Below are 20,571 nucleotides of genomic sequence, written 5' to 3' on the forward strand. Positions count from 1 at the left end.
GATTCTTCTTCTTACTCCTCAGAGCCGATCATGAAGTTCCCTCAAAATTGCCTCATGCTCTGCCTATGTCCAATGTCCATGGTCCAATGACGCCCCTCAGGGCATGGCCTGAAGGCTCTTACTCCAAACCCCCCCCCCCCCCCCAATTTCTCCGCCTCTCGTCGGCAGGTTTTCGCCTATGCGGTCCATTGAGGCGAGGCTTAGTGTCCGAGAACCTGCTTGCTTGTAGTTGGCAGTTGTTGCGGGTAAAAGGAGGTTTTTCATGGCCGGCCTTGGTAAATGTAAAACGTTGGGGAAAATCGCAGAGGGAAAAATCATATCCTGGGGAAAATTAACCTCAATCCCTCACTAATTTGCATGGCTTCACCCTTTGTATGAAGACACAAACAATCTTAAGCTACAGTTTCCATACTCAAGTAAATCAAGATTTCTCCTACGCATCCACGGTCCATGCGAGGATTATGCAATCCTATCATCCCGACGGTATCCTTTCACCTACCCCCATAAACATAACAATATGCATTACTGTGTCGTTGAAATCCACGTGAGAATAATTTAAATTTTTTTTACTAGAGAGGGAACGACATCAGATGTCATCCATCATTTTCATTACATATAATAGATCTTCGATCAGTTCTGTAAGTAAACCTTACTTCACGGATGTCGGAATTCCTCCAAATTTCTTCATTTCGTGTTGTAAAGAGCATTACCGACTGTTTAAAAAGCTAAGCATAGGTGTTTGTGGTTTATAATATTTTTACTTCCTGTAAATGCAATTGCTCCCATGGAAATTCCATTAAAACTATAAGCTATTTGTACACGTTATCACTGCAGGAAAAAACGCCTTGGGGAAGTGGAACATCATTAGAATTAATATTGTTTTGTAATAACATTAAAAATATGTGATTATCATTAATTTTGTTATTAAAAGCGTCTTTGGAAAAACGCCACGATAAATCTTCTTCTTTAGGAAAATGCCACGATAAAGCTAGCTTAATATGGATATACACCTCAACATGCAATCCCATTGACGGCAATGGCGGGGCAAACCCGCTCGGGGAAGAAAACCCCCTTGGGGAGGGGGGGCAAATGAATGCGCTACAACCTTCATTATGTAACCCTTGGTCATCCTGTCAAGTTTGGTTGAGATTGGATAAGTAACGACGGCATGTATTGGCATCAAAAATTCATCAGACAGACACAAATGGCGTATTTTAGTGTGATTCAGTCTCCTTCAATTTTCCATGCCCATGGTCGGGTATACAGTCACGTGAAAAAGTAAGTACACCCCATGTAAAGTTTTGACTTTTTCAACATATTTCAACATACAGCTATTTGATCTTCATTTCAACAATATTGATAGATAAAGGTGATATCATATAACAAATATCATGAAACATTTACATTTTGTAGTCCATTGTATTATTTAAATAAACATAAATGCAAATTTCGCATGTGGAAAAAGTAAGTACACCCTTGGCTCTAATAGGTGGTATTGCCCCCTTCGGCAGAAACAGCCTCAAGTAGGCGTTTCTTATAGCTGTCTAGCAGTCTCTGACATCGACTGGGAGAAATTTTTTCCCACTCCTCCATGCAGAATTCTTTCAGCTGTGCGATGTTTGAGGGGTTTCTTGCATGCACAGCTCGTTTCAAATCCCCCACAACCCAAAAAAATCCCAAAATCAAAAAAAATTCAAATCCCAAATCCCCCACAACATCTCGATGGGATTTAGATCCGGGCTTTGACTTGGCCATTCCAGAACCCTCCATTTCTTTCTTGTCAGCCATTCCTTGGTGGATTTACTGGTATGTTTAAGGTCATTGTCATGTTGCAAGGTCCACCTTCGGTTGAGCTTCAATTTCCGAGAGATGGCCTCACATTATCCTCAAGCACCCTCTGGTACAATGAATAATTCATAGTGGATTCTATGATGGTGAGCTGCCCAGGCCCTGATGCAACAAAGTTGCCCCAAACCATAATATTTCCACCACCATGCTTTACAGTTGGTATCAGGTTGTTGTTGTCAAATGCTGTCTTTGGTTTTCGCCAAACATGTCTTCTGGTACTGTGGCCAAATAGCTCTACCTTTGAATTATCTGTCCAGAGCACATTGTTCCAGAAGTGCTGGTCTTTGCCAAGGTGTTCATTGGCAAACTTTAGTCTTGCGCTGATGTTCTTTCTGGACAGCAAAGGTTTCCTCCTGGCACACCTCCCATGTAGATCAAATTTGTGCAGCCTCTTTCTAATGGTAGACTCGTGCACTTTGACATCAACAGTGGCAAAGGCTACCTGTACGTCCCGTGATGACATTCTGGGGTTCTTAGAGACTTCTTTCAGCATCTTGCGGTCTGCTCTCGGGCTGAACTTGCTGGGGCGACCTGGCTTGAACAAGTTGGCAGTTGTTTAGAATCTTCTCCACTTGTAGATGATCTTCCGGACAGACGAATGATTGATTTCAAATTGTTTGGAGATCTTTTTAAATCCCTTCCCAGACTCGTAGGCATCTGTAACCTTCTTTCTGAAGGCCTCAGGGAGTTCTTTTGATCTAGGCATGGTGACGCCGCACACTTCAACAACAAAGAGCAAACCAAACTAAATGTCTGAGGTTTAAATAAGACAGGTTCCTCCAAGATCCTCTCCAACGATGTTTGAATCATTTGCATCTGAGCTGGTGCACCTGATTCATATTTTAGGTATTTGAAGTAGTGATAAATGTAGGGGTGTAATTACTTTTTCCACATGCGAAATTTGCATTTATGTTTATTTAAATTATACAATGGATTACAAAATGTAAATGTTTCATGCTATTTGTTATATTATATCACCTTTATCTGTCAATATTGTTGAAATGAAGATCAAATAGCTGTATGTTGAAATATGTTGAAAAAGTCAAAACTTTACATCGGGTGTACTTACTTTTTCACATGACTGTGCAATGGTTCCAATGGCGCCTCAACGCCAGGCCAACAATCAGAAGGGGACCATAATAACCAAAATTTATGTTTTTAAGTGTTCACATTCCAATACATTCCAATACATTTCAACAAAGAATACGTATAGAAAGAATGTAATGCTGCTTTTAAAAAACATGCTATTTAAATTGAAAAAACATAGTACCCAGTTCCAGTACGGTAAGCTCATGTTTTACGTTTCTGTTTTGGGAATAGTGTGCGCCTGTCATTGATACCATTTTTTAATTCATATTTACAAGCGATTGGAATTATGTGATTCGACGGCATGAGTAATGCTGCGATAAAATGTTCACACTGAATCAGAACATGAAGACGTGTTTGAAATGTGAAAAAAAAAATTTAAATTGTTTGAAAAAAGTGCAAGGGTACCAATATTTTTGGCCACAACAGTATCCTTATACCCATGCAAATGATGATGCCCTCATGGGTATGTTGGTATACCCTCATACCCATGCCAGTGATTTTGGTGGAGGAGCTGTACTGTTTCAAGATGATGACTCTGGAATTGAAAAGCCAGTAAGTTACTTTTCTATAAATCTGAACATGCATCAAAAAGCTTCTTCTACTCGATCAATAGAAGATCTGGACTTTGAGCCTGGTTTTGGCTATGAGCCTGGTTTTGGCTTTGAGCCTGGTTTTGGCTTTGAGCCTGGTTTTGGCTTTGAGCCTGGTTTTGGCTTTGGGCTTGGTTTTGGCTTTGAACCTAGTTTTCGATCTACAGCATTTTGAAAAATATGTAAGAAATGACAAGCGATGCCACTGTTTTGTTACGTTTGTAGGGGGTCGACAATGATTACCTTATAACCAGGTAGAATGTATAGATTAGTGTGCTATGATTGTCGTGAAGAAGAAGAACCACCCCATGTAATAAGTAGGGAATTTGTATTAGACCGGACTGTCGGGTTAAGCTTGTACCTTCGTCCCCACTACGAGGGGTGGGGCTTGTTAATCAGCTCAGGGATTATGGGTAAATTAATTCCCTGTTTGTAAATACCTCTAATCTATTCCTTCATTCCTTATGACACCGCCAAAATCGCCCAATAACTACACCACTAATTAATAAAACCACCAGAAACCATGCATGAAGCACTAGGGCTGATTATCACGACATGGAGAATCACACAGGATGGGCAGGCCGAGAGCCACGCCCCGATGGGCAGTGATTGGTCAGGGTTTTGATTGACAGGCACTGGTAGAGGTGGCACGCACAGGTTGGATGACATAGGGGCGGCGGGAGATGAGGAGAGAGCCACGCGTACAAAGCGTTGGAGCAGCGGACATTTTCCCTTCGGTTTTGGTCTGGCAGTGAACGGTTGTGTGCCGGAATCTTCTCCTCATTCCCCTTGTTATTTCTGGCATCTGGGCATAGAGAGTGAATGTTCCCTTTTGCGCTTTCTCGTTCCATAAGCAATAGTGGCGGTTGTGCTTTGCTCTCTGCACAGGGAAGCTTCATCATGAGCGGCCGTGTTGGGACATCTTGCTGGTGGTTGTGCGGAGGAAGAGCCACGGCCGGGAAACTGTGGTTTTCCGTGCAGAGGACGGATGGACGAGCACGGCGTGGAAGAGCGGGCTGCACGCCTGCTGTTCGCTTCGGGCATAAGGCCTGTTTTGCGCCAACAAGCGCGGTCTAGTGAACGAGGGTGAGGGAGGCCTTTTCCCGCCAGCACCAGAGCCGCGTCCGGATTGAGCGCTCTGGGAGGGCCTGGACAATTCTTGACGAGACAACCCGGGAAAGTTGAGCTAAGTGCCCACTAAATAACCAAACACATTTATTTTCCAGTTCTTTTTCCCTTCGTCTGTTTTTCGAGTCTGTCTTTAGGGATGTCCCATTTCGGAATTTAGTTTTATCGTGTTGTTTCCTTGTTAGCGGCATTTTATTAAATCAACCTGTTTATTTTTGTACATTTTAATTCCGTCTCTTGCGAGTTTATTTATGACAGGTTTGAAGACTGCCGGTCGGATCCATGAAGGTAAGCTCTCTGGTTTATATTATCCCCCATTTGCTCCCCACTCGTATTAACTCCTCCATTGAACTGAACGCCTCAGAATGTTTTTTATTGTTGTTGTATACAAGATCGAGGCTCGTGTTAAAAAAAAAAAAAAAAGCTCGTTTAGTCATCCGTGCTACCCTACGGTGTTCACAAAGGGTGGTCACATGATAGTATATAACGACCACAATGCTCTTGTTTTTCTGGAGAAGTTCAAGATGAAGAATCAATGACTATTCCAATGGGGGCTGCTGGTACAACCATAGGTTACCCATTGAAAATTGTACACATTGATGGTCGAGATATTGTCATTGTACATGTTCTATCTGAAGGTCAGGATAATGTGATGCACATGTGTATTACCCCTGCAACTGCCTGCAACTGTCATGACTGTAATTGGCTGTTTGTTTTGTGCACTGTTGTTACTGCATGGAAGCTGTATGGAAACCAGTCCTTTGCACCCCCTGATAAAATGTCTCCAAAGAGCACAAAACATTGGGAAGAAAGAGATGAAAATGAAACAAACCTTAATTTCTGCAAATTCATCTGCTGGCTTCCACATCCACCGAATGGAGATTAAGCTGATCTCATCTGGAAGAACGGATAAGGTGCAGTTGATGGTGACGTTTTCTCCAGGAGAGGGTCTGATGCTCGTGATGAGACCTTGGCTGATGGGTACTGGATGGAGAGATCATAACGTAACACCTTTAGGAAGAGATATTGTCATTTCACAACAAAATAGAAATTTCTCTCAATATGAACACAACCTCCAAACTCCACGAAAGCCTCGATGTATATGAAAGTTGTTCCATGATAGACAGATAGACAATAAATACCATAGAGTTTCCTTTTTGAAGGAACAACAGTAAAGCCTTCATTATCTGCCTGTGTTGATTTACCCCCACCTCCGACGGCTCAGGCAGATTGTTCGCTTTTGAGGTGTCACCAGCGCGTTGACCACAATCTGCAAACCTTGCCTCAATAAATTCACCGCCATCGAGCAAATCCACGAAGGGGAAAACCACAAACCGCAAGGCCCTCCTGTACTTGTCAATGCCATTTCTTTTTATTTTCTGATTTCAAAGGATATACTAAGTTCTGAATCAAAAACAAATGTTCTGTAATATTGAGTGATTTTAAAGATTGTTTTAAAAAATCCAGAAGTTTCGTGCTCCTGAAGCAGTCATATACAGCAACCACACTTATACGCTGCAGTGAGAGGATTTTTAGTTGCGATTCAAGAGATGGATGCTTTATTGATCCGTACATAGTCATTACGAGTGAAGTACCCATGCTACGCATGGGTGGGAGGCCAGAAGCAAACAGACAATGCAGAAACGGCGAATGCTAAAGCATGAAACCAATAAATTCCACATTCCTGTAGCACCTTCAGTCGCACGTCAGACATGGACAGCAAGTTCGTGAAGGACTTCCATGAAAAACGTACCCGTTCGCATACAAACGGGTACGTTTGTTCCATACCCAGTCAATGACGAATCTGCATATGGCGATCCACGAATTTCACGTTTAGAAAGTAGAAACCATCACGGCATTTCGTGATGTCATCACGGCATATTTTTTATAGTCTTCAAGTACAATTCAATTTTAATAGAGGTTTACAGACATTTAAAAGCATATAAATAAATTGAATTCCATTTACCACTGTTTCACACCACCCTAACACGTTACATTAGTTATTTGTGCCTGTTGTTTGTGTCATTTATAAAGTCCTTAAAAAACTACGTTTCCTGTTTGGAATGATTTTCAATTTGTTTGACTGCCAAGCAGACAGATTGTGCGGAGGAAGAGCCACGGCCGGGAAACTTATTATTAAGATATTATCTTATTCCTCCCTGTGCATGCGCAATCGGAACAAATTCAGAGCCAAAGTACATTAAAACGTCAAACTTGTCTTCCTTTTCAGGTTCAGATTTGTGTTCAAACTATAACATTCCATTTAAATAAACTGTTTCTGAATTATAAACTGACAATAATAAACTGAAAAAACAGATAGACGGATGGATGGACGAACATGAACCAATTGCTTAACCCGACCTTTCACTTTATGTGTGCGGGGTAATAAATGCTAGGTGTTGTAAGAATCAGAGTTACAACATTGGCTCAGATCATGAGTTTAATATCATTCGATCCCTAACAATACCTGTAAAGAGAACCAGCGAACATCATATCAATAAATCAGCATACATCTGAACTAGTAATGAGTTTACAGATGAGCACAAGCAAGCAAGCCGTAACAAAGTGGCGGTACGTACCATCTAGTTATTCACCAACATAGCATACAGTTAATGTCTCAGGTATGATCATAGCGCTGAATGACCGAGTTCTTATAACGGCCGCGTAGCGGGCAAAAGACGCCTGACACCTGGGTTCAGACGTTAGACAGAATGTCATGACACTAGGGAGACAAAGAGGAGATGGTAAAGAGGAGTTAAAGAGGACAGAAATCTCACCTGTAAGGAATAAAATGATCCATGGAAACATGGCGTCTTGTTCGCTTCTTCACTTGTTCAGTTTCTGGAGAGAAAAGTAAATTCAGTAAAACAGAGAGAGTGTCCATTTATAACTTTATACAACTCAGGTTCATTTTATAAGTTTTTAAACAAATATATTGTCGCGTGATTTCCCAGGTGTACACCACAGGGATCACGGATAGCCAAAGCAAGCTTTTAACTCTGAGGCGACTGATCAAATGTGGATTTTACTATATATACAGAGGACGAAAGAGAAGGGAAAACTGAAGAGCTGACCTGTTGTCCGCCAGCAGTCCCAAAGCCTGCAAAGAAAATAACTCAAACAAAACGGGTTCAAATGTACAAAAATAAACAGGTTTATTAAAACGGAATGCCGGGACAAAGAGAAGCGCGACGGTAAAACTAAGTTCCTAAACGGGACGTCCCCCACACCAGATTTGAACACAGACGAAGGGAAGAATAACCTGGAAAATAATGGAGCGTGTGTGCACTTAGTTCCAATCACTGGTGGGACCTCGTCAGGGTCTGTGAACGGGTCTGGAGTTCCTTACGTGGGAACACTCCCAGTAGGCCTCAATGCACCCTTTCACGCTACAGCGCTTGTACACTCGTCGTTCACACGGAGAACCGCAGTTCCCGGGCCGCGGCTCTTCCTGCAGCCTCTGTACGTCTCCGATGGCGTCTCTGAACACGGTCGGTCCGATCGCTTCCTGGAGCCCTTCGTCCACGCACAACCATCTTCCACCAGAGTCCGGTACCAAGAGAAGAGAGTCGATGGCAGAGGAAGGCGTGAGGAACAAGCGAGAGAGAAAATGTCGGTCCGAGAGTTCGTTTATTGACCATCTTGTGACGTCATCTGTGCCTCTCCACCAATGCCCGCAGGCCACCATGCATGCTAAGCTCTCCATCATTCCACACGCAGTCCCCTTCTGATGGCATCGGTCAAACCTTGCCAATCAGCGAGTTGCTTCTTGCTCCGGCCTTCCTGTTGGTCAACTCCCACCCAATCACTGCCCTTCTCGGCGTGGCTCAGCCTTCTCGACCGATGTGTGTCTGTCAGGCGGGATTGTTAGCCCTAGTGCTCAATGCCTTGCTTCCGGTTGGTTTTTATTGTTATTTAGTGTAGTTTAATGGCAATTCTAACTCGTGTCTATGGTGCGGTGCCATAAAGGACAAAGGATAGATCACAGAGGTTTGACTAACAAGGTCGTAGTTAACATAATCCCTATAACTAGTGTTACGTGGTCCTCCCGGTAACGACCTGGTCTTGGTGACCCCTGGACCGTGGGAGGAACCCCGCCAGAAAGATATATGATTTATACGCTTTCGTAACGCAATCAATATGAAAGCCACAACAATTCAAGTCAATAAGAACCCCCCACACCAAGGATCCGGATTAATGGATAATCTATTCCCAATCAATCGACAACAATCAACCCTCAATCAACAATATTACTAAGATGTAGACTCATCAACAATAGCTCTAAGATGGCCATCTTATATATTCCTCCCTTGAGCCCCAATCACGGCTCCCTCCATGGTCAATGTCTCTCACAATGTCTCGGGGCCCCTGTAGTTCGATCTCCGCACGCGGGCGGTTGAACGGACCCTTCCTGACGTGCTTCAACCGTGCACGTCCCGTACCGGGAACGGCTGCTGCCGGGGGACACCTCCTTGGCAGCCCACCGAGGTCGGTGCTCGTGATCGCGGCTCCGGGGCTTGCAAAGTGCGCGAGGCCCCAGGCGCCTGCCGTACGCGCCCTTGTAGACAATTAGGTGAACGGTGCCGGACGCTTGGTTCCGTGCAGGAATCCCCAGCAACTTGACGCGTAACCGGTAATTACCCCGCGCAGGTAACTCCTCTCGCCAGACGGGCTTTTCAAACTCAGCGTTCCCAACGCTGATCAATATCGACGCCGCTCGTGTCGGAGCTGGGCGAGGAGCAGAAGATGGCCGCTTTCTCCCGGAACTCGTGTCTTTTTTCTTCTCCCGGTTCACCATCCCGTTTCCGGTCTCCTGTTATCAGGAGCGCCTCTAACCATTTAACCACAACAACCTTTAATATAATAAACATTAATAAGCAATGACCTGAATAGTAATTCACATAAATCCGGAATCCGTAACACTCCCCCCCTTCAAGAAAGAAAGTTTGAACCCAGCGAAAACTTTCTTTGCAGGCCAAATCTGATAAACAAACAAGATAACTCACACCCCAAATCATCAGTTCCCCCGGACACAATTATCACATCTCAAAAAACAAAGCAACAATATTTCACAAAACCCCCAGAGATTCCAAAAGGTAATTCACTCTGGACCAAGCGTCACACTTCTAGTTTCTCTTGAATGCCGGTTAAGGGGTGGTGACCAAAACCCCAAAGTTAAACAACTCGATAGCACTTTTTCGGGAGGCCAAGCTGAGTATACACTACATGGACGCCTTAAGGAATGTGGAGTTCACGGTTAGTCCGGGGAGGAAAGTTCATTACATGGACGCCTTTAAGAACGTGGAGTTCACTGTTAGTCCGTGCAGGAAAGTTCACTACCTGGACGCCTTTAAGAACGTGGCGTTCACGGTTAGTCCGTGTAGGAGCCCAGGCTCGGCGGCTCCGCCGTATATAGTGCTTCAACTTCTCTGGACTCCTAACAGTTACGGTGGGACCACTTGACCCAGTAGTCACCTGACTGGCGGTCTCCGTCTCGGCCAGTGCTCTGACAATCATTCTTTCGGGGGATGCTGTAACTCTGGGAGCCTCCATAGTAATATCGGCTGCTGCCAACACCAAAACTACCGCCAAATTGTCCTCTTCTGTAGACCTCTCGACGCCTACGAAATGCCTTCCCTACGGTTATGGTCCGACCCTCCAAATCCTTACCATTCCAATTCTTCTCTGCCTCTCTGGCGTCTTTTGCGCTTGCAAACGTGACAAAGCCGAACCCTCTTGACTGTTGCGTTTCCCTGTCTTTTACCAACCGCACTTCCACCAGCGGCCCATATCTGTTGAAGACAGAGGTCAGAACTGCTTCCTTTGTTTTGAAGTTCAGTCCCCCTACAAATAACTTGGTACTTTTGTCGCCATCCCGAGCTGGTGTGGTGTTATTTTCCCTGCTGGGCTCTTTACCAACCCCCGGGGTACCATAAACTTGACCCCCGGCCAAATCATTCCCGATAACCACAGATACTCCCTCTACAGGACGCGTGGCTTGTAAACCGACGGTGACCGGTCCTGACACCAAATCGGATTCCAAATGGATGACATGAAGTGGGGCACCAACACAGCCACCGATCCCTTGCAACCGAACACTATCACCAGTTGCTGTACTCTTTGACAATGGCAAAATGCCTTCAAGCATTAAGGATTGATGGGCTCCTGTGTCCCTCAATACCCTAACAGGTCTTGGGTTAGTCAAGTCTCCCTCCAGTGAGACAAACCCCTCATAAATAAATGGTTGGTAACTCTTCTGTGGGCGATTTCTTACGTTTGGCATCGCATTCGGAGTTGTACTCGTCGGACTCCGCTCTGGGTTGTCCCTTTTCATGAGGTAACAACTGGACATCAAGTGTCCAGGTTTTTTGCAAAAGGTGCAAGTAGGCCCGGAGGAAAAACTCGTGGTCTGCCTCGGGCCCCCCGGGAAATAAGTTTGTCTTGGGCCAGTAGCCCCCTGATTTTGAACAGTTGGGGTATCAGAGTTGTCCCCATAATCCTCTCGAGGCCGCCGCCATGTATTGTCGTTCTCCGCACCGGGTGTTCCATAACTCCCCTGCTGAAGTCTCGGTGAGGAGTTAGGTTTGTGGACCCCTATCCAGTGTGTTAAGGCATAATCATCTGCCATGGTGGCTGCGTCCCACAACTTTGGTACTTTCATTTCCTGCAGGTACACTTTGATGTCCTCGTGGACACACTGTTGAAATTCCTCCACCAGGATCAAGTCACGCAATGCTTCAAAGTCTTTCCCGACTCCTTTTGACTCACACCACCGATCAAACATGTTTTCTTTCACTCTGGCAAACTCCACATGTGTCTCACTCTCCCTCTTCCTGGCATTCCTGAATTTTTGCCGGTAAGCTTCAGGAACCAACTCATAGGCTTTGAGAATGTGCTTCTTCAATACCTCATAATCTGCACATTGGTCCATTGGTAGCGCCGAATAAATATCTTGAGCTTTACCCACCAGCACACTTTGCACTAGTATGGTCCAGGCCTCCTCCGGCCAGTTTAACTGTCGAGCCACTTTCTCAAAGTGTGGAAAAAATTTAGCGACTTCCTTTTCACTGAAGGGTGGAACCAGCCTCACATGTCTGCCCATATCCCAGGTGTTCTGGCTAGGTGTCGGCCCAGTCAGCAAGGGTGGTACCTCTCCCCGTTCTCTCATTAACTCCAGCTCCTTGAATTTAATTTCTTGCTGAAGCGCCATGTAACGTTCCTTTAATTCCCTTTCGGCTTTTCTCTCCTCTGCTTCGAGTTCCCTTGCAGCTCTCCTCTCCTCTGCTTTTCTCCCTTCTAACCTTTCCTGGAGTTCTCATTCCACTCTCCTTTCTTCTTCTGCTCTTTCCTTTTCTGCTTTCCTTTCCTCTGTTTTCATCCTTTCTAACCTTTCCTGGAGTTCTCGTTCCACTCTCCTTTCCTCTGCTTGTTTCTCTTCTCTCCTCTCTTCTGCTTTCCTTTCCTCTTCTGATCTTTCCTTTTCTGCTTTCCTTTCTTCTTCTGCTCTTTCCTTTTCTGCTTTCCTTTCCTCTGTTTTCATCCTTTCTAACCTTTCCTGGAGTTCTCGTTCCACTCTCCTTTCTTCTACTTGTTTCTCTTCTCTCCTCTCTTCTGCTTTCCTTTTCTGCTTTCCTTTCTTCTTCTTTTATCCGTTCCTGGCTCCGTAATTGCAACTCCAGTTTCCGGAGCTCAACGTCTTCTGGTTCTTCGGGTAGCCACTCCCAGGCTAACTCGTCCCATGTTCCTAATCCCACCATAGATTGTATCACCGCGGTCTGCAACTCTGCCTTCCTCAAATTAGTTCGGACCTCCAAGTTAAAATGTTTGGCCAATTTCAAGAGGTCCGATTTTAGTAACGCTCGGAACTGTGCCTCACTCGGGGTTACCGCATAGTTCTGTGCCACAAACGCCATGGTGCCTATCGTTAACACCTGTTAACCTTCACCCAAGACTTTACCACAATTTCCCAAAAATTTACCAATTAATAATTAATTAATTAATTTTAATTAATAAAAATATTATTTTATACAATTTTATATCCCGGAATTCAATTGGATGAGCCCCCAATTCTGTTACGTGGTCCTCCCGGTAACGACCTGGTCTTGGTGACCCCCGGACCGTGGGAGGAACCCCACCAGAAAGATATATGATTTATACGCTTTCATAACGCAATCAATATGAAAGACACAACAATTCAAGTCAATAAGAACCCCCCACACCAAGGATCCGGATTAATGGATAATCTATTCCCAATCAATCGACAACAATCAACCCTCAATCAACAATATTACAAAGATGTAGACTCATCAACAATAGCTCTAAGATGACCATCTTATATATTCCTCCCTTGAGCCCCACTCACGGCTCCCTCCATGGTCAATGTCTCTCACAATGTCTCGGGGCCCCTGCAGTTCGATCTCCGCACGCGGGCGGTTGAACGGACCCTTCCTGACGTGCTTCAACCGTGCACGTCCCGTACCGGGAACGGCTGCTGCTGGGGGACACCTCCTCGGCAGCCCACCGAGGTCGGTGCTCGTGATCGCGGCTCCGGGGCTTGCAAAGCGCGCGAGGCCCCAGGCGCCTGCCGTACGCGTCCTTGTAGACGATTAGGTGAACGGTGCCGGACGCTTGGTTCCGTGCAGGAATCCCCAGCAACTTGACGCGTAACCGGTAATTACCCCGCGCAGGTAACTCCTCTCGCCAGACGGGCTTTTCAAACTCAGCGTTCCCAACGCTGATCAATATCGACGCCGCTCGTGTCGGAGCTGGGCGAGGAGCAGAAGATGGCCGCTTTCTCCCGGACCTCGTGTCTTTTTTCTTCTCCCGGTTCACCATCCCGTTTCCGGTCTCCTGTTATCAGGAGCGCCTCTAACCATTTAACCACAACAACCTTTAATAGAATAAACATTAATAAGCAATGACCTGAATAGTAATTCACATAAATCCGGAATCCGTAACACTAGTTAACATGCCCCATTCCACGTAATGGGGACGAAGATACACCTTAATCCGACATCTGGGCGAAACAGGTCCTCTACTTATTACAAGGTGGTGGTTCTTCTTCTTCACGTCAGTCGGAGCATGTTACCCACACAAATCTACCTGGTCTAAAGTATCTCTACCCCACTGACATAATATATGAATAAATAGTTGGTGCATACTTGTGAGAAATTTATTTACTTCATATGGGTTATTTACACACACTATTTACTCCCATTACCATGTAATTATAAGCATACATTTTATAAGTTACACTTCATTGTTAGATTATCACAATCAAGTTCATAACCAAGATTCTTATACCTCAATCAACATTCCATTGATGTCATTAATTAGATTAATAACAATATATTGTTCACATCATCGACAATGGACATTATACAAATCAACAACAACAACAACATGCATTTTAAAGGCCATATTCCCTGCTAGAGTGGGGGTTAGCCTTGCGGTCCCCATGACAATCTTCTCCATTTTACCCTATTTTCTGCATCTCTCCTTGTTAACCCCCTTGCCCGCATTTCCTCTTCCACCATCTTTAGCCAAGTCTTTCTCGGTCTTCCCTGTCTTCTACTTCCTTCTACATTCATTTCCATCACTCTTCTCAACCAGTCACTTTCATCCTTCCTCAACACATGACCAAGCCATCTCAACCTGTTCCTCTTCACAGCATCAATCACAGGCTCTATTCCCATCATCTTTCGCAATTCATCATTTGTCTTCCTCTCTCTCAACGATACTCCGCACATCCGTCGAACCATTCACATTTCCACCCTTTCCAACCTTCGTTGCTGCTCTACGTTCATTACCCATGTCTCACTCCCATAAATCATAACACTTCTCACACATGCAGCATACACCTTTCCCTTCAGCTTCAACGACACTCCCCTCATCATCAGCACGCCACTCAGTTCCCGAAACTTCTTCCATGCACATCTCACTCGAGCAACCGTTGCCGAGTCTGATCCACCTTCTCCATTCAGCATGTCTCCTAGGTAGCAAAATGTTTTCACACCTTCCAGCTTCACGCCGTCTCCAAGATCCAACTCAACATTTCCTCCATCTGCAGCTCCCTCTGTGCACACCTTACATTTGTATGTAGCTGCCACACTGGTTAATGACCCTCTCAGACCACTACATTTTTGATGAACCCACTCAGCACACATTGTACACTGAATGGAGTTCACTCCGACACCCTTCCTACACACAGCACAGGGCCACTTCCCAGTTCTTTCCACCTCACCACATGCTTTACCACTTGCCATCACCTTCGTCTTTCCGATATTCACCTTCAGACCTTTTGTGTCCATACATTCCTTCCACGTGTACATCTTTTCCTTCAGTCCATCCATACTTTCCGCAATCAACACCAGATCATCTGCATACAACAACTCCCATGGTAAACCCTCCTTTACGTTCTGAGCCAGCACCTCCATCACAGCTACAAATAGTAGTGGACTTGGTACCGACCCCTGATGCACTCCCACCTTCACCTCAAACTCACCACTGTTCCCGTCCTTCGTCCTTACAGCTGTGCGCGCTCTTTTGTGCATTGCCATCACTACTCTGATCAACCATTCCTCCACTCCTAACTCCCTCAATGCCCATGTCAATACTTTGCGTGGAACCCGATCGAATGCTTTCTCCAGATCAACAAACCCAAGAAACAACTTCTTCCTCTTCTCCATGTACTTCTCCTGCAACTGCCTCACAATGAAAAGCGCGTCTGTCGTTCCTCTTCCTGGCATGAATCCAAACTGCATTTCGTCGATCTTCACTTTCTTCCTTATCCTCCTCTCCAACACCCTTTCCAATACCTTCATTCCATGCTCCAATAACTTTATCGCTCGGTACGAGCCACACTCCAGAGGGTCACCTTTCCCCTTGTATAGAGGGACGAGGGTACTCAGTTCCCAATCCACTGGAATGCGGCCTTCTTTCACCACCAGATTACAGATCCCTGTCATTCTCTTCACACCCCAACTTCCTGCTGCCTTCAACATATCTCCCACAACTCCCGTCGGCCCTCCCGCTTTTCTACCCTTCATTGCTTTTATCGCTTCCTCAACTTCCTTCTCAGTTATCTTCTCTGCCGGTCCTAAAACTGGATTACTCTCTATGTTGCCATCCCATTCATTCTCTGTATTCAACAGCATTTCCATATATCTTTTCCATCTTCCTTTAATTCCATCTGGGTCCACAACGATTTGTCCCACTTCATCCTTCAAGCAACTCACCCCCATCACATCACACCTCTCTTTCGCTATCTGCTTTGCAATCCTGAATACTGCTTTCTGATCCTCTTCCGAATCCAAGCGTTCTCCGAACATTTTCCTACATGTTAGGATCATTATACAAATCAACAATGTACTTTATTGTTATGTGGAAAGAGAGGGGGGGGGGGGAGGGGGAGGGAGGGAGCGGGAAATCGATATCTAAACTGTGGTAAGTGTTGTATAGTTTATGTGTTTCACGCAGGTTAGATTGCCATTTTACAGGTACCTGGCAGAAGAAGCTGTTTGTTACACATGATGCTGAGGGAGCAGCTTATGTAATTTATCGACAGGGTAGACACTAATTTTGTATGTGTAAACGCCTCTTGTTTGTGGGTGGGGCTATGAAAGGACTTCCAATGACAGAGGCACACCTGTCATATGTGTGCTACTAGGACAATTACGATAAAGGGAGCGGGAGACAAAATGGAGAGCAGGGACATCGGGAGATCTGTGGGAGGGAGAGGGCTTGGTGGGAGGATGCATGGCAGCAAAAAAAAAAATTATACTAGCCGGATCCAGATCTTCACCACAATTGAATCGATTCGTCCTTGTCACTCTCACAACCTGTCCACCAAGTTTTGTTCAAATCCGTCCATAACTTAGATATTTTCTGCTATATGTTGGTTTTAGCCCTATCACTCAATGGTGAAGATTCACTCAAAAAATTAAATAATTCTCATCCGAATCCATATTCTGATCTTCACCAAAATCGAATCAATTATTCCTTGTCAGACACCCAACCTCTCCACAAAGTTTCATCCAAATCCGTCCACAACTTTTTGAGATGTCCTCCTATGGATCGTTTTTGGCCCCATCTCCCAATGGTGAAGAATCACTTTAAAAATTATACTAGCCGGAGCCTTAAACTCCTGCGAGTTACCCAAATCCACCGTAGTTGGATTTATTGAAATCCGTTAATCTGTTCTCAAGTTATAACACGACAAACAGACAGACACTGCTCCTTTTATAATATAGAAGATTTCGACCAGACCATTACAACGACTTTCCCTCATTCGGTCTCAAAATCATCGCATGGTATAGAGCTCTCTGGGAATAACATGGGGCTTGGCTTGTGGCATGTTACAGGCGTGGGGTGAACACTGAGGCCTGGTAACTCTTCATAGGGACAGACAGAGCGATTTATTTATTCACCAGACATCGACCAGATTATGTATGTCCCCTCAAACGTACTCCAATCAGAGCTGAGGATCTGGTCACATGACAGGGGTGATGTGATGTCATTAAGGTGGTACGACGGCTGACTCCACACACCGCCATTTTGATTCCTATACTGTTCAGGCCGGACATATCGTTGAACCTGTCATGTATCACAATCTGCATGCTCTACCTCTACGTTTTTCATTCAGTGTGAAACACAAACACGTGAAAACATACAGTAAAACACGTGAAAATAATGACCTTATATAACAGTCGATTGTTATCGTTGGTGTTGTTGCTGTTTGTGGGTTCCTTCTGTGGAGTTTTATATATTTTTCTATTGTTTCGCAAAATATCACTACAGTGCATATAATTTTGTGTTCTTGTTCCGTGTCCTTCTAAAGGGTTTCTGCTGTTGTAGTATAATAAATGTGTCCGTTCAAACTCCTTTGTGAATAAACCATACAATCGCGCTTTTCCTCTTCTTCAAACTCATAAAGAGACTTTTAGAATTGGCAAATTTGTGATTAAACAAACGATTTTTTTACGGCCTAGATGTTTGGTTCCTGTGTTTACAGCGTTTGTCTCTCCGTATTGTTACGGATTCGTTATTTCCATTGTTTTGGTTCTCATCCACAGTAAACATTTTTGGTTGCATGTACTATTATTGTTATCGTTTAAGTGAATTGGAGATAACTGTTTTCAAAAGGTGAAAAAAAAAGTTCATGTTTTAAAAAGAAACCGGAAACCGGATCGGGAACCGGACGAAGAGGAAGAGGAAGAAGAGGAGGAAGAAGAGGAAAGGAGGCGGAGCGAGTGAGGTCGGGGCAGAAGCCGAGCTGTTTGGAGGTCTGGAGCAAACGCTGGCGAACTGAGGTCACTAGCGAACTTTGGGGTTTCCTGGGAAAGGGATTCCTGCGACAGAGTTGTTATCGCTGTGACAGATAAACCTGTGTGACAGGTTTTGCGGTTGATTCCGAAGAGAATCATTGGAGTGCCGTTACGTCTCGAGAACGGACCGTTGGCCATTTTACCTCGCACCTGATTTCGCATCGCTCCAGGTTTTTCCCCTCGCTTCAACCATTTCAACGGATCCAGCCGTTAACCTGGTGTGTGTGTGTGTAACGTGGATTTTGAGTGGGAAATTGCGGTTCGCCGATTGGGAGCCGTTGAACGTCCATACCCGAAGGTGTGATTTCCCAGCCGCCTCTTGAGGACACTTTTGCCCATTTTGGGCAGTGTGACTGTCAACCGAGTGGGATTCTGGTCTCGATACAACATCGTTCTGACAATCACTGAAGCGTGGATCGACTTTGGCTTGAAGCTGGGACAGAGACATTGGGAATGTTATTTTCGCTCACTTGGAGCACAGTGAGTTATATTGTACGAAACTGATGGTACCATCATTGGAATGATATATTGATTTTACAATTGATTAATATTGTTATTGTACTGTTATTCTTGTGTGACCTTAATACAATACTTGTTTGTTGGTGACAATTGGTGTGGTTTCACCATTGATCTTTGAGATACAGAATAACACATCTTTCTGCCATGACTCCTCTCAGGGCTCGGGGGTACACCATGACCGGGGTTTGGGGAGGAGCACGTAACAGTATGTATGTATGTCCCTCACATATTTATCCGACATATTGGGTGAGTTTTATAACCGACAATTATGCTTCTGAAAGGTAGAATGTAATGGCATTTGGCTTTGCCAGTTATGTTTCTTTCAACACCCTTTTGGGTACGTTCATATTACTGTACGTTTGTGGGGGTCGTTACGGTCTATGACCTTTCTTTTCTTCTTCCTTCCTCCCCCCCCCCTCCCCACCCCCCCCCCCCCCTTTGAGTTAGACCAGGCGGTTTGGTCCACAGGTATAAAGCCTATGATTGGCTGTGGGGCAGGGGAGGGGTCAGGAAGGTGATTCAGAGGAGGGAGTGTCGATGTTGGAAGAGGCATCATGGCGGAGTGCCTTTTTGTGTGCTTGTTTTATATATTTTTCCTTCTTTTCTTCTTCCTCCCTCCCCCCCCCCCCCCCCCCCCCCTTTGAGTTAGACCAAGTGGTTTGGTCCACAGGTATAAAGCCTATGATTGGCTGTGGGGCAGGGGAGGGGTCAGGAAAGTGATTCAGAGGAGGGAGTGGCCATGTTGGAAGAGGCATCATGGTGGAGTGCCTTTTTGTGTGCTTGTAGCGTTGTCAGCGGAAATCTCTCCACCTGAAGGTTGTGCCGGATCAACCTCTGTACCTGAAGGTTGACTTGTGCCGGATCCACCCCTGCAGCCACCTCAGTACCTGAAGGTTGACTTGTGCTGGATCACCCCCTGCGGACACCTCCGTACCTGAAGGTTGACTTGTGCCGGATCAACCCCTGCGGCCACCTCTGTACCTGAAGGTTGACTTGTGCCGGATACACCCCTGCGGCCATAACTGTACCTGACGATTTGACTTGGATTAAACTCTTGCTACCGCGGGGCCTGCCCTGGGGACTACTACTGGGCCTGCATTGGGGCCTACTGCTGGGCCTGCCTTGGGGCCTACTCTTGGACCTGCCTACTCTGGTTTTTCCCTGTCTTCTCCCTTCTTGGTTTTATGTGTAGGAATAGATTTCCTATTTTGAGTGTGATAAGGAATAGATTTTGTGTGTGATGACCCATAAATAAAGCCGGTGTGATGGAAAGCTAGGCTTGGGGTGCTTCAGGTCGTAACAGGGTAGATGATGGAATACCATAGTAAAGGTAGGATCGTATAGTAAAAGTGGACCGTGGACGTGTAGGAGACATCTCGGATGTATTTAAGTGGGGAATCTAGAGCTTAAAATTGTTATGCGTCTTCACACGGGGGTGAAGCTATGTTAACTAGTTAGGGATTAAGGTGAGTTTTCCCCCAGTATGTGATTGCCCCCTATGGCTTTTTCTTACGTTTTTACAACCACAACAAGGCTGGCCATAAAACCTCCGTTTAACAACCACTGGAACCGCCGACAGTACCCGAACATTGCTGATCGGCAAGTAAGCCACGCCTTAATGACGCTCACGCCAAGGTAAGCTGGCAGGTCCCACCCTGAAGTTCGTCATTGGTCAGGCACGACCATGGGGTGATTCGATGGGGATTGGCCAGTGTGACGTCAGTGAGAAAGTTCTAGGGAAAAAGACCGTTGAAAGAAGAATCGCTCTCTTGGGTTTTTGTGCTGGAGGAGAAGGCTTGGCCATTTTGTGCGGGCTGTGAGGAGAGGGTTTCTGCTACGGCAATTGAAAAGGAGTTTTGATTATTATTTGGCTCGCAAGAAAGCTGAAGGCCGCATGTGCTTCCCCAGACAGTGGAGGAGAAACATCTTATGTGCTCCGGCGCAAGATAACTTAGCCATCGGCCCACTCTCCATGAAGAGGGCCAATTGAAGCTGACTAAAGGGATTTTATTTTATCATTCCCCTGTTGTGTGTTGTGAATCTGTGTGGAGGATCCTCACGTTCGGGAATTT

General features: G+C 45.3%; 1 protein-coding gene across 1 annotated transcript in view; it reads right to left on the reverse strand.

The window, feature by feature from the left end:
- LOC137418273 (uncharacterized) overlaps positions 1-20,571 on the reverse strand; it is a 52,219-nt gene that overhangs the window by 11,640 nt on the left and 20,008 nt on the right. The window contains exons 2-3 of the mRNA XM_078782418.1: positions 7,433-7,496; positions 5,488-5,639 (exon numbers count right to left, since the gene is read on the reverse strand). Coding sequence (XP_078638544.1) covers positions 5,488-5,639; positions 7,433-7,463 — 183 coding nt within the window. The 5' untranslated portion in view covers positions 7,464-7,496. The remainder of the gene's footprint in view (positions 1-5,487; positions 5,640-7,432; positions 7,497-20,571) is intronic.

Source organism: Myxine glutinosa, chromosome 1 (assembly GCF_964187855.1).
Source record: "Myxine glutinosa chromosome 1, kmMyxGlut1.1, whole genome shotgun sequence".
NCBI lineage: Eukaryota > Metazoa > Chordata > Myxini > Myxiniformes > Myxinidae > Myxine > Myxine glutinosa.